This window comes from Taudactylus pleione, unplaced genomic scaffold (genome assembly GCF_031769625.1).
Source record: "Taudactylus pleione unplaced genomic scaffold, aTauple2 ptg001026l, whole genome shotgun sequence".
NCBI classification, from domain to species: Eukaryota; Metazoa; Chordata; class Amphibia; order Anura; family Myobatrachidae; genus Taudactylus; species Taudactylus pleione.
Window position 1 is genome coordinate 330,555 of NW_028285427.1, and position 24,575 is coordinate 355,129.

At 46.4% G+C, this 24,575-nt stretch overlaps 1 protein-coding gene across 1 annotated transcript in view; it reads right to left on the minus strand.

Moving 5' to 3' along the window:
* The window catches only part of LOC148454220 (sphingomyelin phosphodiesterase 5-like), a 124,700-nt gene that overhangs the window by 13,420 nt on the left and 86,705 nt on the right, over positions 1-24,575 (minus strand). The window contains exons 6-7 of the mRNA XM_088461187.1: positions 13,730-13,793; positions 13,518-13,650 (exon numbers count right to left, since the gene is read on the minus strand). Coding sequence (XP_088317313.1) covers positions 13,518-13,650; positions 13,730-13,793 — 197 coding nt within the window. The remainder of the gene's footprint in view (positions 1-13,517; positions 13,651-13,729; positions 13,794-24,575) is intronic.

A 24,575-nucleotide genomic window follows, 5' to 3' on the forward strand; every position in this document is an offset into this window, starting at 1 on the left:
ATTTGTTATTGGATATACCCCGGATGTCAGAGTCTTCTACAGACCCACCGTGTGCAGCAGCAGCTCACCGGTTACCTTATACCCGGCGCCCTGATACGAACCCACTGGGCAACGACTTACCGCCGACATCATGTCCACTCAGAGGCATAGGCTGTTTGACACTGCACCACCTTCACCGGAGATCAAACTAGAGGCACTGGGAGCAGCGGTGCAGAGTGCCGGGTGCTACCTAATGTGGAACTTGGAGACCACTTTGGGCAAAAACTCAGGTCGAGTGCGGAGCACCGCTCTATCCTGGTGAAAAATCAGAAAAGGGGGGCGACAGGAAAGGGCCCCCAACTCTGACACCCTCCTGGCAGAAGCAATTGCCAGGAGAAAAACGGTCTTGAACGTCAGCCACTTGAGGTCCACCGACTCAAGAGGCTCAAAAGGAGGACCCTGCAAGACCCGTAGCACCACCGCCAAGTCCCAAGGAGCCACAGGAGGCACGAAGGGAGCCTGGATCCTGAGAACACCCTGGAAAAAGGTGTGAACATCCGGTAGTGTAGCAATCCGTCGCTGAAACCACACGGACAGAGCAGACACATGAACCTTCAGAGAGGCCAGGCGTAAGCCGAGGTCCAAACCTGATTGAAGGAACTTTAAGATTCTGGAAACCCGGAACACATGAGGATTATAGTTTCTGGATTCACACCACTGAAAGTAAGTGCGCCAACACCCTGTGGTAAATCCGTGCGGAGGCAGGCTTGTGTGCCCTAAGCATGGTACCAATGACCGAACTGGAGAAACCCCGAGACCTCAAGACGGCTGTCTCAAGAGCCACGCCGTCAAAGACAGCTGACCCAGATCCGGGTAAAGGCAGGGCCCTTGAGACAACAGGTCCCGATGCTGAGGAAGAAGGTACGGAGCGTCGATGGAGACACACCTCAGATCGGAGTACAATGGACGTCTGGGCCACGCCGGAGCCACCAGCACGAGCGTGCCGCCGTCCTGCTTGAACTTCCGCAGAACCCGAGGAAGTAAGGATATCGGAGGAAACAGATACGCCAGGTGAAACGTCCATTTCACCGACAGCGCGTCTACCAGACTGGCGCCTGCGTCTCTTGTCCTCGACCCGTAAACGGGCAACTTGTGATTGTGACGGGAGGCCATCAAGTCCAGCTCCGGCAGCCCCCACCTGTCCACGAGTAGCTGAAACACCTCTGGGTGAAGCGACCATTCCCCGGGATGCACGTCGTGACGGCTGAGGAAGTCCGCCTCCCAATTGAGGACTCCGGGAATGAAGACTGCCGAGATCGCTGGAATATGACACTCCGCCCAAGCAAGGATGCGAGACACCTCCGACATCGCTGCCCGACTACGAGTTCCTCCTTGGTGGTTGATATACGCCACCGTGGTGGCGTTGTCGGACTGCACCTGAACCGCTCTTCCGTGAAGAGCGGGACCGGACGACTGCAGGGCCCGGTATACTGCCCGCAGTTCCAGAATGTTGATGGGAAGAAGAGCTTCTTCCGCAGACCAACGACCCTGAAGTGACAACGAGCCGGTCACTGCCCCCCATCCCCGAAGACTGGCATCCGTCGTGAGCAGGACCCAGTCCGGGATGCAAAAGGGGCGCCCCTCGACCAGATGAGCTGTTTGAAGTCACCAAGCCAAAGACTGCCGAACCTCCGGGGACAACACCAGCAACTGAGAGCGGATCCGGTGAGGTAACCCATTCCATTCCGATAGAATCAGCCCCTGCAGGGGCCGGGAATGGAACTGGGCAAATTCCACCATGTCGAATGTTGACACCATGGAGCCCAGAACTCTCATAGCCGAATGGACCGACAGGCGGCAACTGCTCAGGCAACTGTGTATCTTCAGCTGCAGGGAGGAGACCTTCTCCGGGGTCAGGAAGATCCTTTGCTGACGAGAATCCAGCAGGGCTCCCAAATGAACCATCCGCTGAGATGGAATCAGGGAGGACTTTTTCCGATTTATCAGCCACCCGTGCGCTTGTAGGCAAGCGACCGTCAGGTGGAGATGTTGAAGCAGTACCTCCGGGGAGCTCGCCAGCAACAGGAGGTCATCCAGATACGGCAGCAGCCGTACATTCTGGTTCCGAAGATGTGCGGCCATGACCGCCATAATCTTCGTGAACACCCTCGGTGCCGTGGAGAGACCAAAGGGTAGCGCCCGGAACTGATAATGGTGTTGAAGGATAGCGAACCTCAGATACCGCTGGTGCGAAGGTGCTATCGGAACATGGAGGTAGGCGTCCTGGATATCCAGGGACACCATGTAATCCCCCGGTTCCATCGCCAGAATGATGGAACGTAACGTTTCCATCCTTAACTTGGGAACTCTGAGGAATTTGTTCAGAGACTTAAAGTTGAGGATAGGGCGATGAGAACCATTGGGTTTCCGCACCAGAAACAGAGAAGAATAGTACCCCGTCCCTCGTTGTAATTGAGGAACGGGAACAATGACCCCTGCTGTCAGCAAGGACTCTATAGCTTCCTGAATCTGTAAGGACTTGGTCATATCCTGAGAAGGACTCGTGCAGAAAAACTGGTGGGGCGGTCTGTGCCGAAAAGACAGGGCGTACCCCTGGGAGACAACTTCTCGAACCCAGGCATCCATGGTGGTATTGTGCCAGCACTGGGCAAATGAAAGAAGTCGGCCTCCCACTCTGGGGTCCCCCAGAGGGAGGCCCGTCCCATCAGGCAGAAGGTTTATCTTCCTGTTTGGAAGAAGGGCGCCTGGCACTCCAGGCCTGTTTCTTGGGCATAGAAGCGGCCTTGGTCGTCGACTGCCTTGGGAAGGACTGACCTTTGGCCTTGCCCTGAACCCGAAAGGACCGAAAAGCAGAGCTGCGAACCTTGGTAGGTGCAGAAGCCGAAGGGAGGAAGGCTGATTTAGATTTAGCCAGAGTGTCCACAATTTTGTCCAAGTCTGGACCAAAAAGCAACTCCCCATTAAAAGGTAAGGCCTCCAGCCCCTTTTTGGAGTCAGCGTCAGCTCTCCAAGACCTCAGCCACAAGGACCGATGCGCCGACACAGCTGCAGCCGACACCCTTAGAGGTCAGCAGGCTTGAATCTAACGATGCTTCCCCAATGTAAGAAGCCGCATCCCTCATTTGACCTATCAACGCTCTCTGGATCTCCAGAGCATCTTCCGGAAAGGTATCCTCCAAAGCATTGGCCCAGCTCTCGATGGCATTAGCCACCCAAGAGATGGCCATGGACGGACGGGCCACCGCCCCCGAGAGAGAGTAGATAGACTTCAAACAAGTCTCCACCTTCCTGTCCGTGGGATCTTTCAGGGAGGAGATTGACGGCAAAGGCAGCGTAGCGCTTTTAATTAAGCGGGTAAAGTGGGAATCCACCGCGGGAGGAGATTCCCACTTCCTGCAATGAGCCTCCGGAAACGGATAGTTCGAAGCCAACCGCTTCTGCGGCTGGAACCTCTTGCTGGGCAACTGCCAGGCCCCTGCCATATGATCCGTCAACTGATCGGACAGGGGAAAAACCGTCGAAGCTACTTTGGCCTTTTTAAAATTTGGGTACTTTGACCTGGAGGCCGGCACATCCGCCTCAATGTGAAGGATGGCCCGCACCGCTCTAACCAATGCCAGCACATTAATGGAAGACTTAGCCTCCGCCTCCACCTCCTGGGCCCCGGCATCCGAGTCAGAGTCTTCATGGATATCCCCGTCATCCGAAGACACGTCCGTGTCCGTGAACTGAGCCGCCAGTGAAGCCGGAACGGAACGCTTGGACGCCCGAGGGGGCAAATCACTGTGCAACATAGTTTGAAAAGCCGATGACGAAGCCGCCAGGCTCTGAACAGAGCTGGAGAGGACGTCCACCCAAGGCGGGGGTACTGCCTGAGGATAGCCCTGAAAAGGTACCATCGACTGCTGCGGCACCGTGGGGGATTGCACGTATACCGGCAAACCCGCATAAGGACCCACAGTCTGAGACCCGGAAGGAGACTGGACCAGACGCGTCACACCCGGGGAACGGGGGATGGTAGGCTGGGGCAACGCCCTAGAAGGGGCCGCAGTCGGGACCACAAGTCGGTCCGCGATCGACGCCAGCACTTGCGCAAACATCGCCCACGGAGGATCCTGCGCCACCGGGGGTTTAGAAGGTCCAGGTACCAACTGGCACCGCCCACACAGACCGTCCTGAGACAAATCCGCCCCGTCAACTCCTGCCGAACAGCGTCGGCAGGAAAACAACACAGGAGCCACAGAGCGCTCATTCTCCTCATCAGACATGACACAAACTTTTTTGCAATAAAAGTGTCTCACCGAAACGAGGTAAGGCGTATAACACCCACGCACTCCCAAGTATGCAACCCGAAAAGCCCACAAACTGGTACTGAGGAGCACACCGCAGTATGTGACGGACCTCACAAATACGTAGATTTATATAAGTGAGGTTACACAGAAGAACACCCCTCCCCCACGCACCTGCGGGCCGTAGGAGAAGGAAAGGGATAGGTAAAAAGCTGACAGTAAGTAGAAAAAAAGCACAGACAGCAGCACTAGCAATAGTCACATACCATGCAGAGAAGTTATACTCACTGCACCTTCCGCTACAATCAACCTCCCAGATTCAGTGTCTGGGAGGGCTATAGCGCTGCGAACACTGTCCTGATCAGGGGAGAGGTACGCAGGGGGACTGGTCCACTGGAAGCCTGCCTGGGAGCTCTGCGATGCTGCCTGAAGATGGCCGCCGGAGAGCACTGAGGAGGAGTGGCCAGGAGATAACAGCCCAGCGACGCCAGCACACATGAGAGAAGGAGCGCTGGGCTGAGGGGAGGAGCACTGAAGCAGGGAAGGCTGCCTCCCCTGCTAGTATTAAACCCCCAGGGAAGCCGGTTCCCGCCGGTCTTACACCCTGGAGGTCAGCAGACAAGCGGGGTATGCCACACAGTGGGGGAGCCCGCCGCCGCTACTAGCGCCGCCGGTCTGTCCACAGAGACCGGCGGCATGAGGACTGCATTATGCTTTCCCCGCGCGCAGCGCGAAGCGCTGCACGCTGCTTACCTGGCCCCTTGAGTCCGGCAGCAGTCAGTGGGAGCTCCCGGAGCTACGCTAGCACTGACTCCGGGGTCCCGCTGCGATCCCCGGATCAGTACCGGCGTCGCAGCGCCAGCGTGGACGTCCAGATGGACAGTCTGATGCTGCCGCTCTGAAGATAGTAAAAATAAAATAATAAAATCTTTTCTTTAAAAAAAATAAATAAAGCTTAGGGGCTGCTTATGCAGCCCCACTGCGCAGGGTGACATGACTCCGGCCGGGCACCAACTAAAACTGAGGTGCTGTGGCTCGGGGGCGGGGTATAGAGGAGGACGGACCCAAGTGCATCCTGGGAGCAACCAAGCTTTAACTGCGTGGTGCCCGTTGATCCAGATCCAGCTATACCCCAAGGTCAACCCTGTGGACGCCCTATGGACCCTGAAGTAGAAAGATATAGGCCCTCATTCAGAGCCGTACGCTCTGAGCAGAGCGCACGCTCTGAATGAGGGCTGGCCTCCATGAAAATGGAGCGTCCTTCTGGACGCTCGTATAGCTGTGGGTCACCACCCACAGGCTATACGAGCGTGCATTTTGATGGCCGCGATGGTCGAGACCATCGCGACCATCGAAATTGCGAGCCGGAGCCTGCGGTTGAGGTTTTCAACCGCAAGCTCCGGAGTGATTTTGGCTCTATCAGAGCCAAAATCACTCCCACTGACATCCCGTGGGAACGCCCCCGTCAGGGAGGCACGCCTACCAAAGGGGGCGTGCTGTCAATCAACATTGACAGCACGCCCCCTTTGATCGGACACAACGAGCGAAGGACTTTCCTTCGCTCGTCGCGTTTGGCGCATGCGCACGACGGAGCTCCCTCCGTCGTGCGCATGCTCAGTCCAGAACATCGACCCACTTGCGAGCGGACAGCCGCTCGCGAGTGGGTCTGAATCAGGCCCATAGTTCTAGTGTATGGCCAGCATAAGGCTCTAAGGGCCTGATTCAGACCCGCTCGCAAGTGGGTCGATGGTGGGGCACTGTGCACGCGCGAGCCCTGGAGCGAGTGAGAAATTCACTCGCTCCGGGGCTCGCTACAAACGGGGCGGCTGTCGAAGTTGATCGACAGCTCACCCCATTTTGTAGGTGTGCAGAGGGAGGTGGCTGGACAAACGAGGCGTTCCTGAAGGAACACCTACTCTTTGTGTTCGGCCCTACTGACATCATTTGTGATGTCAGTAGTGAGCTTCCTGCTCTATTAGAGCAGGAAGCTCACTGGGACTTGCGGGAACGAGACCCTACTACAAGGGTCTCGTCGCAAGCCCAATGGTCGCGACCATCACCTGGCCGCTCGCAAAATCTGTCGGTGGTCACCCACAGCTTAGCAAGCGGCCTGGAGGCCGGCCCAAAAAAAAAAAACAGGTCGCCCAGATTCAGAGCGAGCGCTCACAAAGTGCGTCCGGCTCTGAATCACGGCCTAAGTTGTAAAGAGTCTGATTTACATCCTGATGAATAAGTAATATTTGTGATTATTCTCTGCGTTATTTTAATATTTTCCACTTAATGAATGAGATTGAATCACTGCTGTCAATAGAGTTTAAGCCACATTTGGAAGGTAATAAATGATCATAAATGTGACTGTGTAAAAACATCCAGATTTATGAAATTATCTTCATTGGTTTAGAGAGGTCAGGGGTTAGCGCATCTCTGTGTGTTGGAGCTGTATAGAAAGGGCTCTGGATGACATTGTATTACCAATGACTGGTGAAGAACATCCTGTACGCTGCACGTTCCCTTTAGGGTCATTATGAAAGAATTGTCTTTAATAAACGATGTTGCTTGGAGCTAATAAACGTCTCTTTGCTGTAAGACGCTCACACCTGCTTCTACCCTGTGACAGCACCAAATGCTTTTCCATTCCCTGACTGTCCTGTGTGAGCTCAGGGTCCCATTCACACCTGCTCGCTAGGCTGCGTTCGCTCGTAGCTGCTGATATTTCGCATTGTGCGCATACATCACAGAGCGCGTGCGAGAACTAGTCCATGCGATCAGGAAATGTCTGCTCGCTGCCCGGCATAATGAGTGACAGGACAAGCCGTTTGTGGGTAGTGTCAGGGGTTGGTCGAGGAAAACAGGGGAGTAGTAGTGCGAACGCAGGCGTCAGGGCCGGATTTCCCGCTAGGCATCCGAAGCGCTCACCTAGGGCCCGGCGGGACCTAAGGGGCCCGTGGACAGGCCCCTTTCCCTAAGGAAATCACCCGATCACAGTGCTCCGAAAGGAGCACTGCGCGAGTACCACGTGATGTGATGTCACACAGTCCCGCCTCCACTGCCAGAGTGTCCCGCGCGGCTATCGGTGCTCTCTAGTGACAGTGTAAAACCTGTATATATCCAGTAGGGGTCACTAGGTCAAGACTTGGCCTAGTGACCCCTACTGGATATATGCACAGCTTATAAAATGTCAATATACATATAGGAAATGGATCATTCCATTGAGATATATATATATATATATATATATATATATATACACATACATACATACATATACACATTATTTTTGCACTGTTTTAATTTTCCATTATAGGGCCGTATTCAATTAGAAGCGAAAGTCCGTTTCTGCGATATTTTTTCACCGATGACCTCATTATCACCGGTTTCAACTTATCCCGGTATTCAATTGTAGCATCTTTTCGCCGGCGAAAAAGTTTAGCCTATGAATACCCCCCGTGACGTTAGCTCCATCAAAAAACGCAAAAAAACCCCACAAAGGACACCCCAAAAAAGCACTTTGAAAAAATGGGTGAAAAAAATCAAAGTGAGGCACAAATTCAAAAACCTAGCGAAATAGCCTTTGGGGGGGTCTGCAAGTATGGGGGAGGTGTATTTTTGATTCCAGCGTTTTTGGTGCTTTTTAATAAAGTTTTAATAAAAATGATGTAAGGGCATGAATCAGAACTCACATGTAGTGCTATGTATTGTTTGAGGGAAGGGGCCCCAAACTAGTATCTTGCCTAGGGCCCCATGAGGTCTAAATCCGGCTCTGGCATCTTAAAGCCATTTCAGACATGGGGGATCACTATGGATACTTCCGAATAGCCCTACAGAAGGTATTTGAGGTGCTTTAATGCTCTCAATTGGTGCTATTTAGTGTCTTTGCACAAGTGGGGAAGAATAGCATTTAGCAGTTTATTCAAAAAAAAATAAGTAGTCCCAGCAAATTTGGGGTACATGAAAATGGGTGTAAGCATGGTTAAAAATTTAAAAATTCCTAAAAATGCACCTTCAGCAAGCACCTGCAATCCAATAAACAGGTTGGGCATACTTGGGGGACCCCCTGGAGTCGATTTCGCAAGTTTTTAAGTTTGTCCCCCAACTTTGTGTTTTTTTCACCCCCAAAACGGAGGTGACCTAATAGTTTTTTTTGACACAGTTTATCTTTGGGGGGCTGTCCCAAGGTTGCAGGGGTGTTCCCGCAACTTTGCACCCCAAATCCCCAAAACTTTTTTCCGCCTCCTTTCATTGGCAAATCTTTTCCGCTGGTTACAAGGCGCCTGGCAAAATGACGTCATCGACGAGAACTTTTCGCCGATCTCGGCTTTTCGCTGGCAATTGACTATGGTCCATAAAGTCCAAGACATTTTTTGGATAAACATGGCAGTGATCCAAAGCATTTGATCCTCTATGGTGCTGAGATGATAGAAGTTACATCAAGAGGTGGGGACAGATATAAACGATTCTAAATGGACATTTCGCCTTCAAACTTGGAGTCCGGACGGACTTAGGGCCCGATTCAGAGCCGGACACAATTAGCGCTCGCTCATCCAGAAAATAGGGGTGGCTATTCTAATGAACCGTTCGCTCTTTGCGGTCTGTTCACGCCTCTAGGTCTGAACGAGCTAACAAAACTTGCAGTTGTTTTTTTGAAAACTACGCCCCCTGGCCGCTCGCATCCTACGTCATGTCCGTTATTTATTAGAGTACATCGACCAGCGTATGAACTGCTCGCTATTCTTGTGGTTGGTTTTTGCTACCACAATCTTGTGAGCAGTTCTGGCTATAGAATAACCCAGTGACGTGGTCAATGACGCTGCTGTTTTAATTATGCACACCCATAAAACGCCCGTTTTGACCTTTAAGCACGCCTGCGTTCGGATCTCCACTCCCCGTTTTCAAGCACCTTCCCCTGTTACCACCCACATACGCCTCTTTCTGTCACTCAAATTTTCAGGCAATCGCTATTTTGCAAGCACATGAATTTCGACCGCACTGACTGGTTCGCGCATGCGTATAACGATCCTTACGCATGCGCAGTTGGGCAAACATCGCTCGGAGCGAACGCTTACAAGCGGCTCTGAATCAGGCCCCAAATGAAGCATTGGATTTCTAGATTAATGAGTCCCGGAGCTCCTATATGTGCCTGCGGCGGGCGACGGCGGCCCAGGCAGGTGAGTATGTACTGTCTGGTCTGCTCGGCTGTTTGGACTGCGCTCTGTAGTGGCATTCTATCATGTAGTTTAGTAGGTGACATTATAAGAGCTAAAAATATCCCGGTCATTTCGATGTTACTATCATTCACCTAATTTCCTCCCCCCCCCCCCTTTTTGTTTCTGACTTTAACCTTCTCCTGGATAAGAAACCCCTATTGCCACTAATACTCCAACCACCGTTGCCGAAAAATCTATGCAGCGGCTGATGCTGAACTGAACGGGGCTGTACATGCTGCTGCCCTGTGATAGGCTGGCTTTGCTACGGCCGGACACCTGACGGAGAGTGCAAATATCATTATAGCAGCCCCGGGAGCCGCGCTCACAGCAGCACTTAAGGATGTTTATTTAGTGCGACTAGTGAGTTAATCACTGTGGAGGGAACACCATCACCCCAGACCCTATCCCCGAAATACGGAACATAGCCGGCTGGAGTAACGTGAGTAGATCTGAGAAGCTGCTGGGGGATGCCCCGGACTTTACTGTGTAATAACAGCCTGAACTGGTGCTATCAGAGACAGCCGCCATTTCATTCATAATCCACAGCCGACTGTGTGCAACGGGAAGAACACTATATATCACAGAGATACTGCTATTGAGATCACTTTGCTTTCTGCAGAATACACATTTATATTCAGTATTTAGATAACGGTTTTCCGGGACTTTATGTTGCAATTTACAGAAGAACCAAGGTCAAAGAATCATTATATTATGTGATTTACATTTAGTAATGAAGCACAATTAATTGTTTTTAGAGATATATATGTATAAATGTGTCATTTTTATGTATGACTTAAAAAAAAATTATATATATATCTACTATTAAATAGACTATTATTCACTGTAACCAGCGCTGAATTGGTTGTCTAGCGCAGACTTATTTTCTTTTCATTTGTGTTGCCACATCACTTACACCTCCACATACCTGTCCCACATCATTTATACCTCCACATACCTGTCCCACATCATTTATACCTCCACATACCTGTCCCACATCATTTATACCTCCCCATACCTGTCCCACATCACTTACACCTCCCCATACCTGTCCCACATCACTTACACCTCCACATACCTGTCCCACATCACTTACACCTCCACATACCTGTCCCACATCATTTATACCTCCCCATACCTGTCCCACATCATTTATACCTCCACATACCTGTCACACATCATTTATACCTCCACATACCTGTCCCATATCACTTACACCTCCACATACCTGTCCCACATCACTTACACCTCCACATACCTGTCCCACAACATTTATACCTCCCCATACCTGTCCCACATCACTTACACCTCCACGTACCTGTCCCACATTATTTACACCTCCACATACCTGTCCCACATCATTTATACCTCCACATACCTGTCACACATCATTTATACCTCCACATACCTGTCCCACATCACTTACACCTCCACATACCTGTCCCACATCATTTATACCTCCCCATACCTGTCCCACATCACTTACACCTCCACGTACCTGTCCCACATCATTTACACCTCCCCATACCTGTCCCACATCACTTACACCTCCACATACCTGTCCCACATCATTTATACCTCCCCCCATACCTGTCCCACATCACTTACACCTCCACATACCTGTCCCACATCATTTCTACCTCCACATACCTGTCCCACATCATTTCTACCTCCACATACCTGTCACACATCATTTATACCTCCACATACCTGTCACACATCATTTATACCTCCACATACCTGTCCCACATCATTTACACCTCCCCATACCTGTCCCACATCATTTACACCTCCACATACCTGTCCCACATCACTTACACCTCCACATACCTGTCCCACATCACTTACACCTCCACATACCTGTCCCACATCACTTACACCTCCACATACCTGTCCCACATCACTTACACCTCCACATACCTGTCCCACATCATTTATACCTCCACATACCTGTCCCACATCATTTATACCACCACATACCTGTCACACATCACTTACACCTCCACATACCTGTCCCACATCACTTACACCTCCACATACCTGTCCCACATCACTTACACCTCCACATACCTGTCCCACATCACTTACACCTCCACATACCTGTCCCACATCACTTACACCTCCACATACCTGTCCCACATCACTTACACCTCCACATACCTGTCCCACATCACTTACACCTCCACATACCTGTCCCACATCACTTACACCTCCACATACCTGTCCCACATCACTTACACCTCCACATACCTGTCCCACATCACTTACACCTCCACATACCTGTCCCACATCACTTACACCTCCACATACCTGTCCCACATCACTTATACCTCCACATACCTGTCCCACATCACTTACACCTCCACATACCTGTCCCACATCACTTACACCTCCACATACCTGTCCCACATCACATACACCTCCACATACCTGTCCCACATCACTTACACCTCCACATACCTGTCCCACATCACTTACACCTCCACATACCTGTCCCACATCACTTACACCTCCACATACCTGTCCCACATTATTTACACCTCCACATACCTGTCCCACATCATTTACACCTCCACATACCTGTCCCACATCATTTACACCTCCACATACCTGTCCCACATCATTTATACCTCCACATACCTGTCACACATCATTTATACCTCCACATACCTGTCCCACACAATTTACACCTCCACATACCTGTCCCACATCATTTATACCTCCCTATACCTGTCCCACATCACTTACACCTCCACATACCTGTCCCACATCACTTACACCTCCACATACCTGTCCCACATCATTTATACCTCCCCATACCTGTCCCACATCATTTATACCTCCACATACCTGTCACACATCATTTATACCTCCACATACCTGTCCCATATCACTTACACCTCCACATACCTGTCCCACATCACTTACACCTCCACATACCTGTCCCACAACATTTATACCTCCCCATACCTGTCCCACATCACTTACACCTCCACGTACCTGTCCCACATTATTTACACCTCCACATACCTGTCCCACATCATTTATACCTCCACATACCTGTCACACATCATTTATACCTCCACATACCTGTCCCACATCACTTACACCTCCACATACCTGTCCCACATCATTTATACCTCCCCATACCTGTCCCACATCACTTACACCTCCACGTACCTGTCCCACATCATTTACACCTCCCCATACCTGTCCCACATCACTTACACCTCCACATACCTGTCCCACATCATTTATACCTCCCCATACCTGTCCCACATCACTTACACCTCCACATACCTGTCCCACATCATTTCTACCTCCACATACCTGTCACACATCATTTATACCTCCACATACCTGTCACACATCATTTATACCTCCACATACCTGTCACACATCATTTATACCTCCACATACCTGTCCCACATCATTTACACCTCCCCATACCTGTCCCACATCATTTACACCTCCCCATACCTGTCCCACATCATTTACACCTCCACATACCTGTCACACATCATTTATACCTCCACATACCTGTCCCACATCATTTATACCTCCACATACCTGTCCCACATCATTTATACCTCCACATACCTGTCCCACATCATTTATACCTCCACATACCTGTCCCATATCACTATTAGAGTGTAAATAATGACTCATGTAACAATCTTACCTTTGATATGTCAGAATTATTTAAAAATTCATCAGATACATAAAATATAAATATATTTGTTTTAGTTATGATTTATGCATCCGACAAAACCTGTGTGTAATATACTCCCAGCCCAGTATTCACGTGTGTGTGTGTGTGCGTGCGTGCGCGTGTGAAAATCTTATAAGTGTTTTCCACAAGTCCAGGAGTTGTTTGCAACCAGAAATATGCCATTGCTGTTGTGTGTGGCCCAAATATACTAAGCTAATACATCATACTGACTTTACATTATGCAACTATAGAAAACAAATGCTAAAAGTAATTGTATATCTGTAAATCTATGAGAGCCATGTAATACAATCTCACCACTGGATGGATGGAGGCCGTTTCCCTGTAAAGGATGTAGTCTATTCGTCGTCCAGCCCCGTCTGTGCCATCACCATCTTGTGGGATAGGTGGAGCCACATAAAGTTGGCGCTCAGCGTCTGATTGAAGTGTACTGCAAAGCGACACATCCGTATAATAAGGCGGATATTACTGAAGAAATAGTAAAATACGGTCGTTTTACAGAATGTCACCTTTTCAGACTTGCTGGAGTGTTTACTGCCTCATGATACAAGGAATCTGGTCTGAGCAGTGTGCCTGAGAATAACAGATAAATATTAATGTATATGTATCACAATGTTCACACATAGGCAGATATACCAAACTCTGCAACATATCACAGATGTCTCACCACAATTATTAGACTGTTACTGCCACTTTGTATAATATAACAGACTGTAGCAACCCAAAAGTACTCAACCAAGGAGTACTGTGAAACAGCAGAGCCATAATAAAGTCTCAGGATGGTCTACTTGGTGGTACGGTAATTGCAGTGTGCCCGCAAATTCCTCTCCTACTCCATCTGCAAATCCACTGCGGAATTGTGGCTTTGCCAAAGTCTTCCAGTTTTTGGTGGGTGAGTCCCATGTCCTGGGTCTTCTTTCTTTACACTTGAAGAAGCAGATTCCCTTCCCAGACTGGACTCGCACTGAGCTCTAGATATTTACAGCCCCATCTCCTGGGCTGATCAGTTTTTCCTATTTCTATCACCAGGCCACAGAACATCTTAGGCTCTCCAGTGATATAGTATAAAGAAGAAACTCTTAAGCAGGTTTGCAATTTCCTCTTCTTTGGAGCTATTCCCAAGCCTGTATGCTCTCTAGGGTGCTGGCCAAGGCCTACACGGATAGACAATAGGTGGAGATAGGGGAATGCACTTTAGAAATGTTGCTCCAATCCACTCTCTACCAAACATTCAATAATAAGCCCCATGCTTAGTGCTGGAAAGGATGGAGATAACAGAGACACATTTCTCCCATTTGCCCTCCTGTTACACCATTGTAAGCTGACTAGTTCCAGGGGATGCTTGCCTTCTAAACAATGTACATTACTATATGCCGACTCTCTCATGTATTTCCAGACCAGATATATCCTGTAACAGATGGCTCGGCCTCCTCCGGAACCAACGTTTGTTCATTTAGAGATACATCCCAGAACTATAAATCCTACTGAATGAGAATCTTTCCCTTTATCTTCCTCAATTCATGATACGATATGGGGGACAGATTTAGGGATACCATTTAGCGCCAAACAGTGGGTCAAGGTCTTACAGTATCTTAGGTGTTGCCCAAACCAACTCTGTAAAATGCTTCATGGGATTTTGGGTAGCTGGAGACGTGAGAAGGTGTTGGGAACCTTATTTCACATATGGAATTAGCCCCTTACTGGAAAACTGGGTGGAGAGATACCAAATATCATAAGTACTGGCTTTTAAACAGAACTATTATTTCCATTAGTTATACTACACCTTGTGTTCCTTACCAGCAGATTCATTATTATACTCTCCATAGAGCCCACCAAACTCACATTGGCTTTCTCAGGATGGGTGTCAGGGCTGATGTGAACTGCCCTAAATTTAGTGCCTTGGACGGTGATTTCTGCCATGTGCTTTAGTTCTGTCCAGGGGTTTAAGCTTTTTGGATGAGTGTCTGGATTGATATTTGAGTAACTTCCCCTGTGCTTCCCCCTGCTGATCCCAGTTTGTGTCTGTTTGGTATTGATCTTTACCATGTACACATAATGACCATGTACACACATAATGACCATACACACACATAATGACCATACACACATAATGACCATGCACAAATAATGACCATGTACACACATAATGACCATGTACACACATAATGACACTGCACACCTAATGACCATACACACATAATGACCATGTACACACATAATGACCATACACACACATAATGACCATGTACACATAATGACCATACACACATAATGACCATGTACACACACATAATGACCATATACAATGACCATGCACACAAAATGACCATGTACACATAGACCCTGCACACATAATGACTATACACACATAATGACCATACACACATAATGACCATGTACACATAATGACCATGCACACATAAGGACCATGCACACACATAATGACCCTGCACACCTGACCATACACACACATAATGACCATGTACACACAATGACCATGCACAAATAATGACCATGTACATACATAATGACCATACACACATAATGACCATACACACACATAATGACCCTGCACACCTGACCATACACACATAATGACCATACACACACATAATGACCCTGCACACCTGACCATACACACATAATGACCATACACACACATAATGACCATGTACACACATAATGACCCTGCACACCTAATGACCATGCACACACATAATGACAATGTACACATAATGACCGTGTATACACACATAATGACCGTGTATACACACATAATGACCATGTATACACACATAATGACCATGTACACACACATAATGACCATGAACACACACATAATGACCATACACAATGACCCTGCACACATAATGACTATACACACATAATGACCATGTACACATAGACCCTGCACACATAATGACTATACACACATAATGACCATGTACACATAATGACCATGCACACACATAATGACCATACACACATAATGACCATGTACACACACATAATGACCATACACACACATAATGACGATGCACACACATAATGACCATGCACACACACATAATGACCATACACACACATAATGACAATACACACACATAAGGACCATACACACAAAATGACCATGCACACATAATGACCATGTACACACACATAATGAACATGTGCACACACATAATGACCATACACAATGACCCTGCACACATAATGACCATACACATATAATGACCATACACAATGACCCTGCAAACATAATGACCCTGCACACACATAATGACCGTGTACACACACATAATGACCATACACACATAATGACCACACACACATATGGACCATGTACACATAATGACCATACACAATGACCCTGCACACATAATGACCATACACAATGACCCTGCACACACATAATGACCATGTACACACACATAATGACCATGTACACACACATAATGACCATACACACATAACGACCATACACACACATAATGACCATGTACACATAATGACCCTGCACACATAATGACCCTGCACACATAATGACCCTGCACACATAATGACCATGTATACACATAATGACCTTACACACACATAATGACCATGTACACATAATGACCATGTACACACATAATGACTATACACACATAATGACCATACACAATGACCCTGCACACATAATGACCATACACAATGACCCTGCACACATAATGACCATACACACATAATAACCATACACAATGACCCCGCACACATAATGACCATGTACACATAGATCCTGCACACATAATGACCATACACAATGACCATGTACACATAATGACCATACACATATAATGACCACGTACACATAATGACCATACACACATAATGACCATGTACACATAATGACCATGTACACATAGACCCTGCACACATAATGTCCATACACAATGACCATACACACATAATGACCACGCGTACATATAATGACCACGCACACATAATGACCATGCACACATAATGACCACGCACACATAATGACTACGCGTACACATAATGACCATGTGCACACATAATGACCCTGCACAAATAATGACCATGTACACACATAATGACTATACACATTGACCATACACACATAATGACCATACACACATAATGACCATGTACACATAATGACCATGTACACATAATGACCCTGCACACATAATGACCCTGCACACATAATGACCATGTACACAGAATGACCATGTACACAGAATGACCATGTACACACATAATGACTATACACACATAATGACCCTGCACACATAATGACCCTGCACACATAATGACCAAGTACACACATAATGACCATACACACATAATGACCCTGCACACAAAATGACCATGTACACATAATGACCACGTACACATAATAACCATACACACATAATGACCATGTACACACATAATGACTATACACACATAATGACCCTGCACACATAATGACCCTGCACACATAAAGATCCTGCACACACATAATGACCATGTACACATAATGACCCTGCACACATAATGACCATGCACACATAATGACCCTGCACACATAATGACCCTGCACACATAATGACCCTGCACACATAATGACCATACACACATAATGACCCTGCACACATAATGACCCTGCACACATAATGACCCTGCACACATAATGACCATGTACACACATAATGACCATGCACACATAATGAACATGCACACACATAATGACTATACACACATAATGACCCTGCACACATAATGACCCTGCACACATAAAGATCCTGCACACACATAATGACCATGTACACATAATGACCCTGCACACATAATGACCATACACACATAATGACCCTGCACACATAATGACCCTGCACACATAATGACCCTGCACACATAATGACCATACACACATAATGACCCTGCACACATAATGACCCTGCACACATAATGACCCTGCACACATAATGACCATGTACACACATAATGAACATGCACACATAATGACCATGTACACACATAATGACCATACACAATGACCCTGCACACATAATGACCATGTACACATAATGACCCTGCACACAGAATGACCATGTACACATAGACCCTGCACACATAATGACCATACACAATGACCCTGCACACATAATGACCATGTACACATAGACCCTGCACACATGACCATACACAATGACCATGTGCACATAATGACCATACGCAATGACCCTGCACACATAATGACCATGTACACACATAATGACCATGTACACATAATGACCCTGCACACATAATGACCCTGCACACATAATGACCATGTACACACATAATGACTATACACAATGACCATGCACACATAATGACCACGCACACATAATGGCCATGTACACATAGACCCTGCACACATAATGACCATGTACACATTGACCCTGCACACATAATGACCCTGCACACATAATGAATATGTACACACATAAAGGCCATGTACACATAATGACCCTGCACACATAATGACCATACACAATGACCCTGCACACATAATGACCCTGCACACATAATGACCCTGCACACATAATGACCATACACAATGACCATGTACACATAATGACCATACACAATGACCATGCACACATAATGACCCTGCACAGATAATGACCACGCACACATAATGACCCTGCACACATAATGACCATACACAATGACCATGTGCACATAATGACCATGCACAATGACCCTGCACACATAATGACCATGTACACACATAATGACTATACACAATGACCCTGCACACATAATGACCATGTACACATTGACCCTGCACACATAATGACCATGCACACATAATGACCATGTACACATAATGACCATACACACAAAATGACCCGGAACACATAATGACCATGTACACACATAATGACCATACACACATAATGACCATACACAATGATCCTGCACACATAATGACCCTGCACACATAATGACCATGCACACATAATGACCATGTACACACATAATGACCATGCACAATGACCCTGCACACATAATGACCATACACAATGACCCTGCATACATAATGACCATGTACACATAATGACCATGTACACATAATGACCCTGCACACATAATGACCATGTACACATAGATCCTGCACACATAATGACCATACACAATGACCCGGCACACATAATGACCATACACACATAATGACCCTGTTCACATAATGACCCTGCACACATAATGACCCTGCACACATAATGACCATACACAATGACCATGTACACATAATGACCATACACAATGACCCAGCACACATAATGACCATGTACACATAGACCCTGCACACATAATGACCATGTACACATTGACCCTGCACACATAATGACCATGTACACATTGACCCTGCACACATAATCACCACGTACAGATAATGACCATACACACATAATGACCATGTACACATAGACCCTGCACACATAATGACCATGTGCACACATAATGACCATGTACACACATAATGACCCTGCACACATAATGACCATGTACACATTGACCCTGCACACATAATGACCATGTACACATTGACCCTGCACACATAATGACCACGTACACATAATGACCACATACACACATAATGACCATGCACACATAATGACCATACACACATAATGACCACGCACACATAATGACCATGTACACATTGACCCTGCACACATAATGACCATGTACACATAGACCCTGCACACATAATGACCATGTACACTTAGACCCTGCACACATAATGACCATGTACACATAGACCCTGCACACATCAAGACCATGTGCACATAGACCCTGCACACATAATGACCATGTACACACATAATGACCATACACAATGACCATATACACACATAATGACCATGTACACACATAATGACCATACACAATGACCCTGCACACATAAGGACCATGTACACACATAATGACCATACACAATGACCCTGCACACATAATGACCATGTACACATAGACCCTGCACACATAATCATACACAATGACCATGTACACATAATGACTATACACACATAATAACCATACATAATGACCATACACACATAATAACACTGTACACATAATGACCATGTACACACATAATGACCATACACAATGACCCTGCACACATAATGACAATGTACACACATAATGACCATGTACACATACATAATGACCCTGCACACATAATGACCATACACAATGACCCTGCACACATATTGACCCTGCACACATATTGACCATGTACACATAATGACCATACACAATGACCCTGCACACATAATGACCATGTACACATAATGACCATACACAATGACCCTGCACACATAATGACCATACACACATAATGACCATACACAATGACCATGTACACACATAATGACCATACACAATGACCCTGCACACATAATGACCATACACAATGACCCTGCACACATAATGACCATGAACACATAGACCCTGCACACATAATGACCATACACAATGACCATGTACACATAATGACTATACACACATAATAACCATACACAATGACCCCGCACACATAATGACCATGTACACATAGACCCTGCACACATAATGACCATGTACACATAGACCCTGCACACATAATGACCATACACAATGACCATGTACACATAATGACCATACACATATAATGACCACGTACACATAATGACCATACACACATAATGACCATGTACACATAATGACCATGTACACATAATGACCATGTACACATAATGACCATGTACACATAATGACAATGTACACATAGACCCTGCACACATAATGTCCATACACAATGACCATGTACACATAATGACCATACACACATACTGACCATACACACATAATGACCATGTACACATAGACCCTGCACACATAATGACCATACACAATGACCACGCACACATAATGACCATGTACACATAATGACCACACACACAATGACCACACACACAATGACCATACACACAATGACCATACACACATAATGACCATACACACATAATGACCATGTACACACATAATGACCATGTACACATAATGATCATGTACACACATAATGACCATGTACACACATAATGACCCTGCACACACATAATGACTATACACAAATAATGACCATGTACACACACACATAATGACAATACACATAATGACCCTGCACACATAATGACCCTGCACACATAATGACCATGTACACACATAATGACCCTGTACACATAATGACCCTGCACACATAATGACCATGTACACACATAATGACCATGTACACACATAATGACCATGCACACATAATGACCATGTACACACATAATGACCCTGCACACATAATGACCCTGCACACATGACCCTGCACACATAATGGCCATGTACACACATAAAGACCATGTACACATAATGACCCTGCACACATGACTCTGTACACACATAATGACCATGTACACACATAATGACTATACATGACCATACACAATGACCCTGCACACATAATGACCATGTACACACATAATGACTATACACACATAATGACCATACACAATGACCCTGCACACATAATGACCATGTACACATAGACCCTGCACATATAATGACCATGCACACATAATGACCACGCACACATAATGACCATGTACACATAGACCCTGCACACATAATGACCACGCACACATAATGACCACGCACACATAATGACCACGCACACATAATGACCACGCACACATAATGACCACGCACACATAATGACCACGCACACATAATGACCATGTACACATTGACCCTGCACACATAATGACCATGTACACACATAATGACTATACACAATGACCCTGCACACATAATGACCATACACAATGACCCTGCACACATAATGACCATGTACACACATAATGACTATACACACATAATGACCATACACAATGACCCTGCACACATAATGACCATGTACACATAGACCCTGCACATATAATGACCATGCACACATAATGACCACGCACACATAATGACCATGTACAGATAGACCCTGCACACATAATGACCCTGCACACATAATGACCACGTACACATAATGACCACGTACACATAATGACCACGTACACATAATGACCACGCACACATAATGACCACGCACACATAATGACCACGCACACATAATGACCATGTACAGATAGACCCTGCACACATAATGACCCTGCACACATAATGACCACGTACACATAATGACCACGTACACATAATGACCACGCACACATAATGACCACGCACACATAATGACCACGCACACATTGACCCTGCACACATAATGACCATGTACACACAGACCCTGCACACATAATGACCATGTACACATTGACCCTGCACACATAATGACCATGTACACATAATGACCATGTACACATTGACTCTGCACACATAATGACCACGTACACATAATGACCACGGACACATAATGACCACGTACACATAATGACCACACACACATAATGACCACGCACACATAATGACCACGTACACATAATGACCATGTACACATAATGACCATACACACATAATGACCACGCACACATAATGACCACGTACACATAATGACCATGTACACATTGACCCTGCACACATAATGACCATGTACACATAATGACCATGTACACATTGACCCTGCACACATAATGACCATGTACACATAGACCCTGCACACATAATGTCCACACATAATGACCATGTACACATAATGACCATATACACACATGATGACCATATACACACATAATGACCATGCACACATAATGACCACGTACACATAATGACCACGTACACATAATGACCACGTACACATAATGACAACGTACACATAATGACCACACACACATAATGACCACGCACACATAATGACCACGCACACATAATGACCACGCACACATAATGACCACGTACACATAATGACCATGTACACATAATGACCATACACACATAATGACCACGTACACATAATGACCATGTACACATTGACCCTGCACACATAATGACCATGTACACATAATGACCATGTACACATTGACCCTGCACACATAATGACCATGTACACATAGACCCTGCACACATAATGTCCACACATAATGACCATGTACACATAATGACCATATACACACATAATGACCATGCACACATGATGACCATATACACACATAATGACCATGCACACATAATGACCATATACACACATAATGACCATGTACACATAATGACCACGCACACATAGTGACCATATACACACATAATGACCATACACACACATAATGACCATGTACACATGTTATGTGTTTTTCCATCTGTAATAATCACTAAGACATGGTTTGCTATTGATAACCCTATAATGCATGCCTGTTGTTCTCTGATTAATGAGCGTTAGGCTCTGGGTGCATGTCATTGAGCTTGGAACCGCTGCTCTACTTCCCGTTTTGGAGTGCGACGGCAGGACCTGCATGCACATACACTTGTTGCATCACCTCGCCATCTTTGCCATTTGCCCCTTATTCTATGTATTATCATTGCGTTCCCTGCTTCTAGCATTTATACCCCATGCGCCTTGTGTCACTTTTTGTATTTTCTGCATTTGTGATTACCAGTGTCATTTTGTTTCTTTCCTTTGCTTTCCATGTCTGTACCATATATGACTGCACAGTGATTCATCTTTCATGCATGTTTGTTACTCTTGAATAAATACTACTTGATTCAAAATATAACTACCATTCATATTGCAAAATACAATGTTCGGCACCCTATACGCTATACACAAACACTTGTACTTAGTTGTGGTAATTAGTTTTGGAAAACTGATGGATGCTAAAAAATACTGCAAGAACTGTGCGGGTTTGTTTTTACTTAACATGTTAAAAATTACAAAAACATAAATATCCCCCCAATTGATAACCAGCCCCCAGGTGATAGTGAAACAAATGGGGGACATCCCATGGCTTGAATCTCTAGGGAAGTTTGGTTTCCCAAAAAAATAGGTGCCCCTGCTACCTAAGGTTTACCAGCCCTGGGCGAGTCCCACCATTCCTGGTGTATTGTACATGGTGTTAATGAATAATAGAAAATAGTATATGTCTTCACAGGTGCACTAATGGTACCAGCAAGCATGCCACTGTATGATGGCATTTGGAGAACCAGGAGACAGACTCCTCTTATAGAGGTCCTGTGGCTGTAGAGTGACTCTCCAGGATAAGGGCAGCACAATTAGAGGTCCTGTGTCTCTCCAGGATAAGGGCAGCACAATTAGAGGTCCTGCGTCTCTCCAGGATAAGGGCAGCACAATTA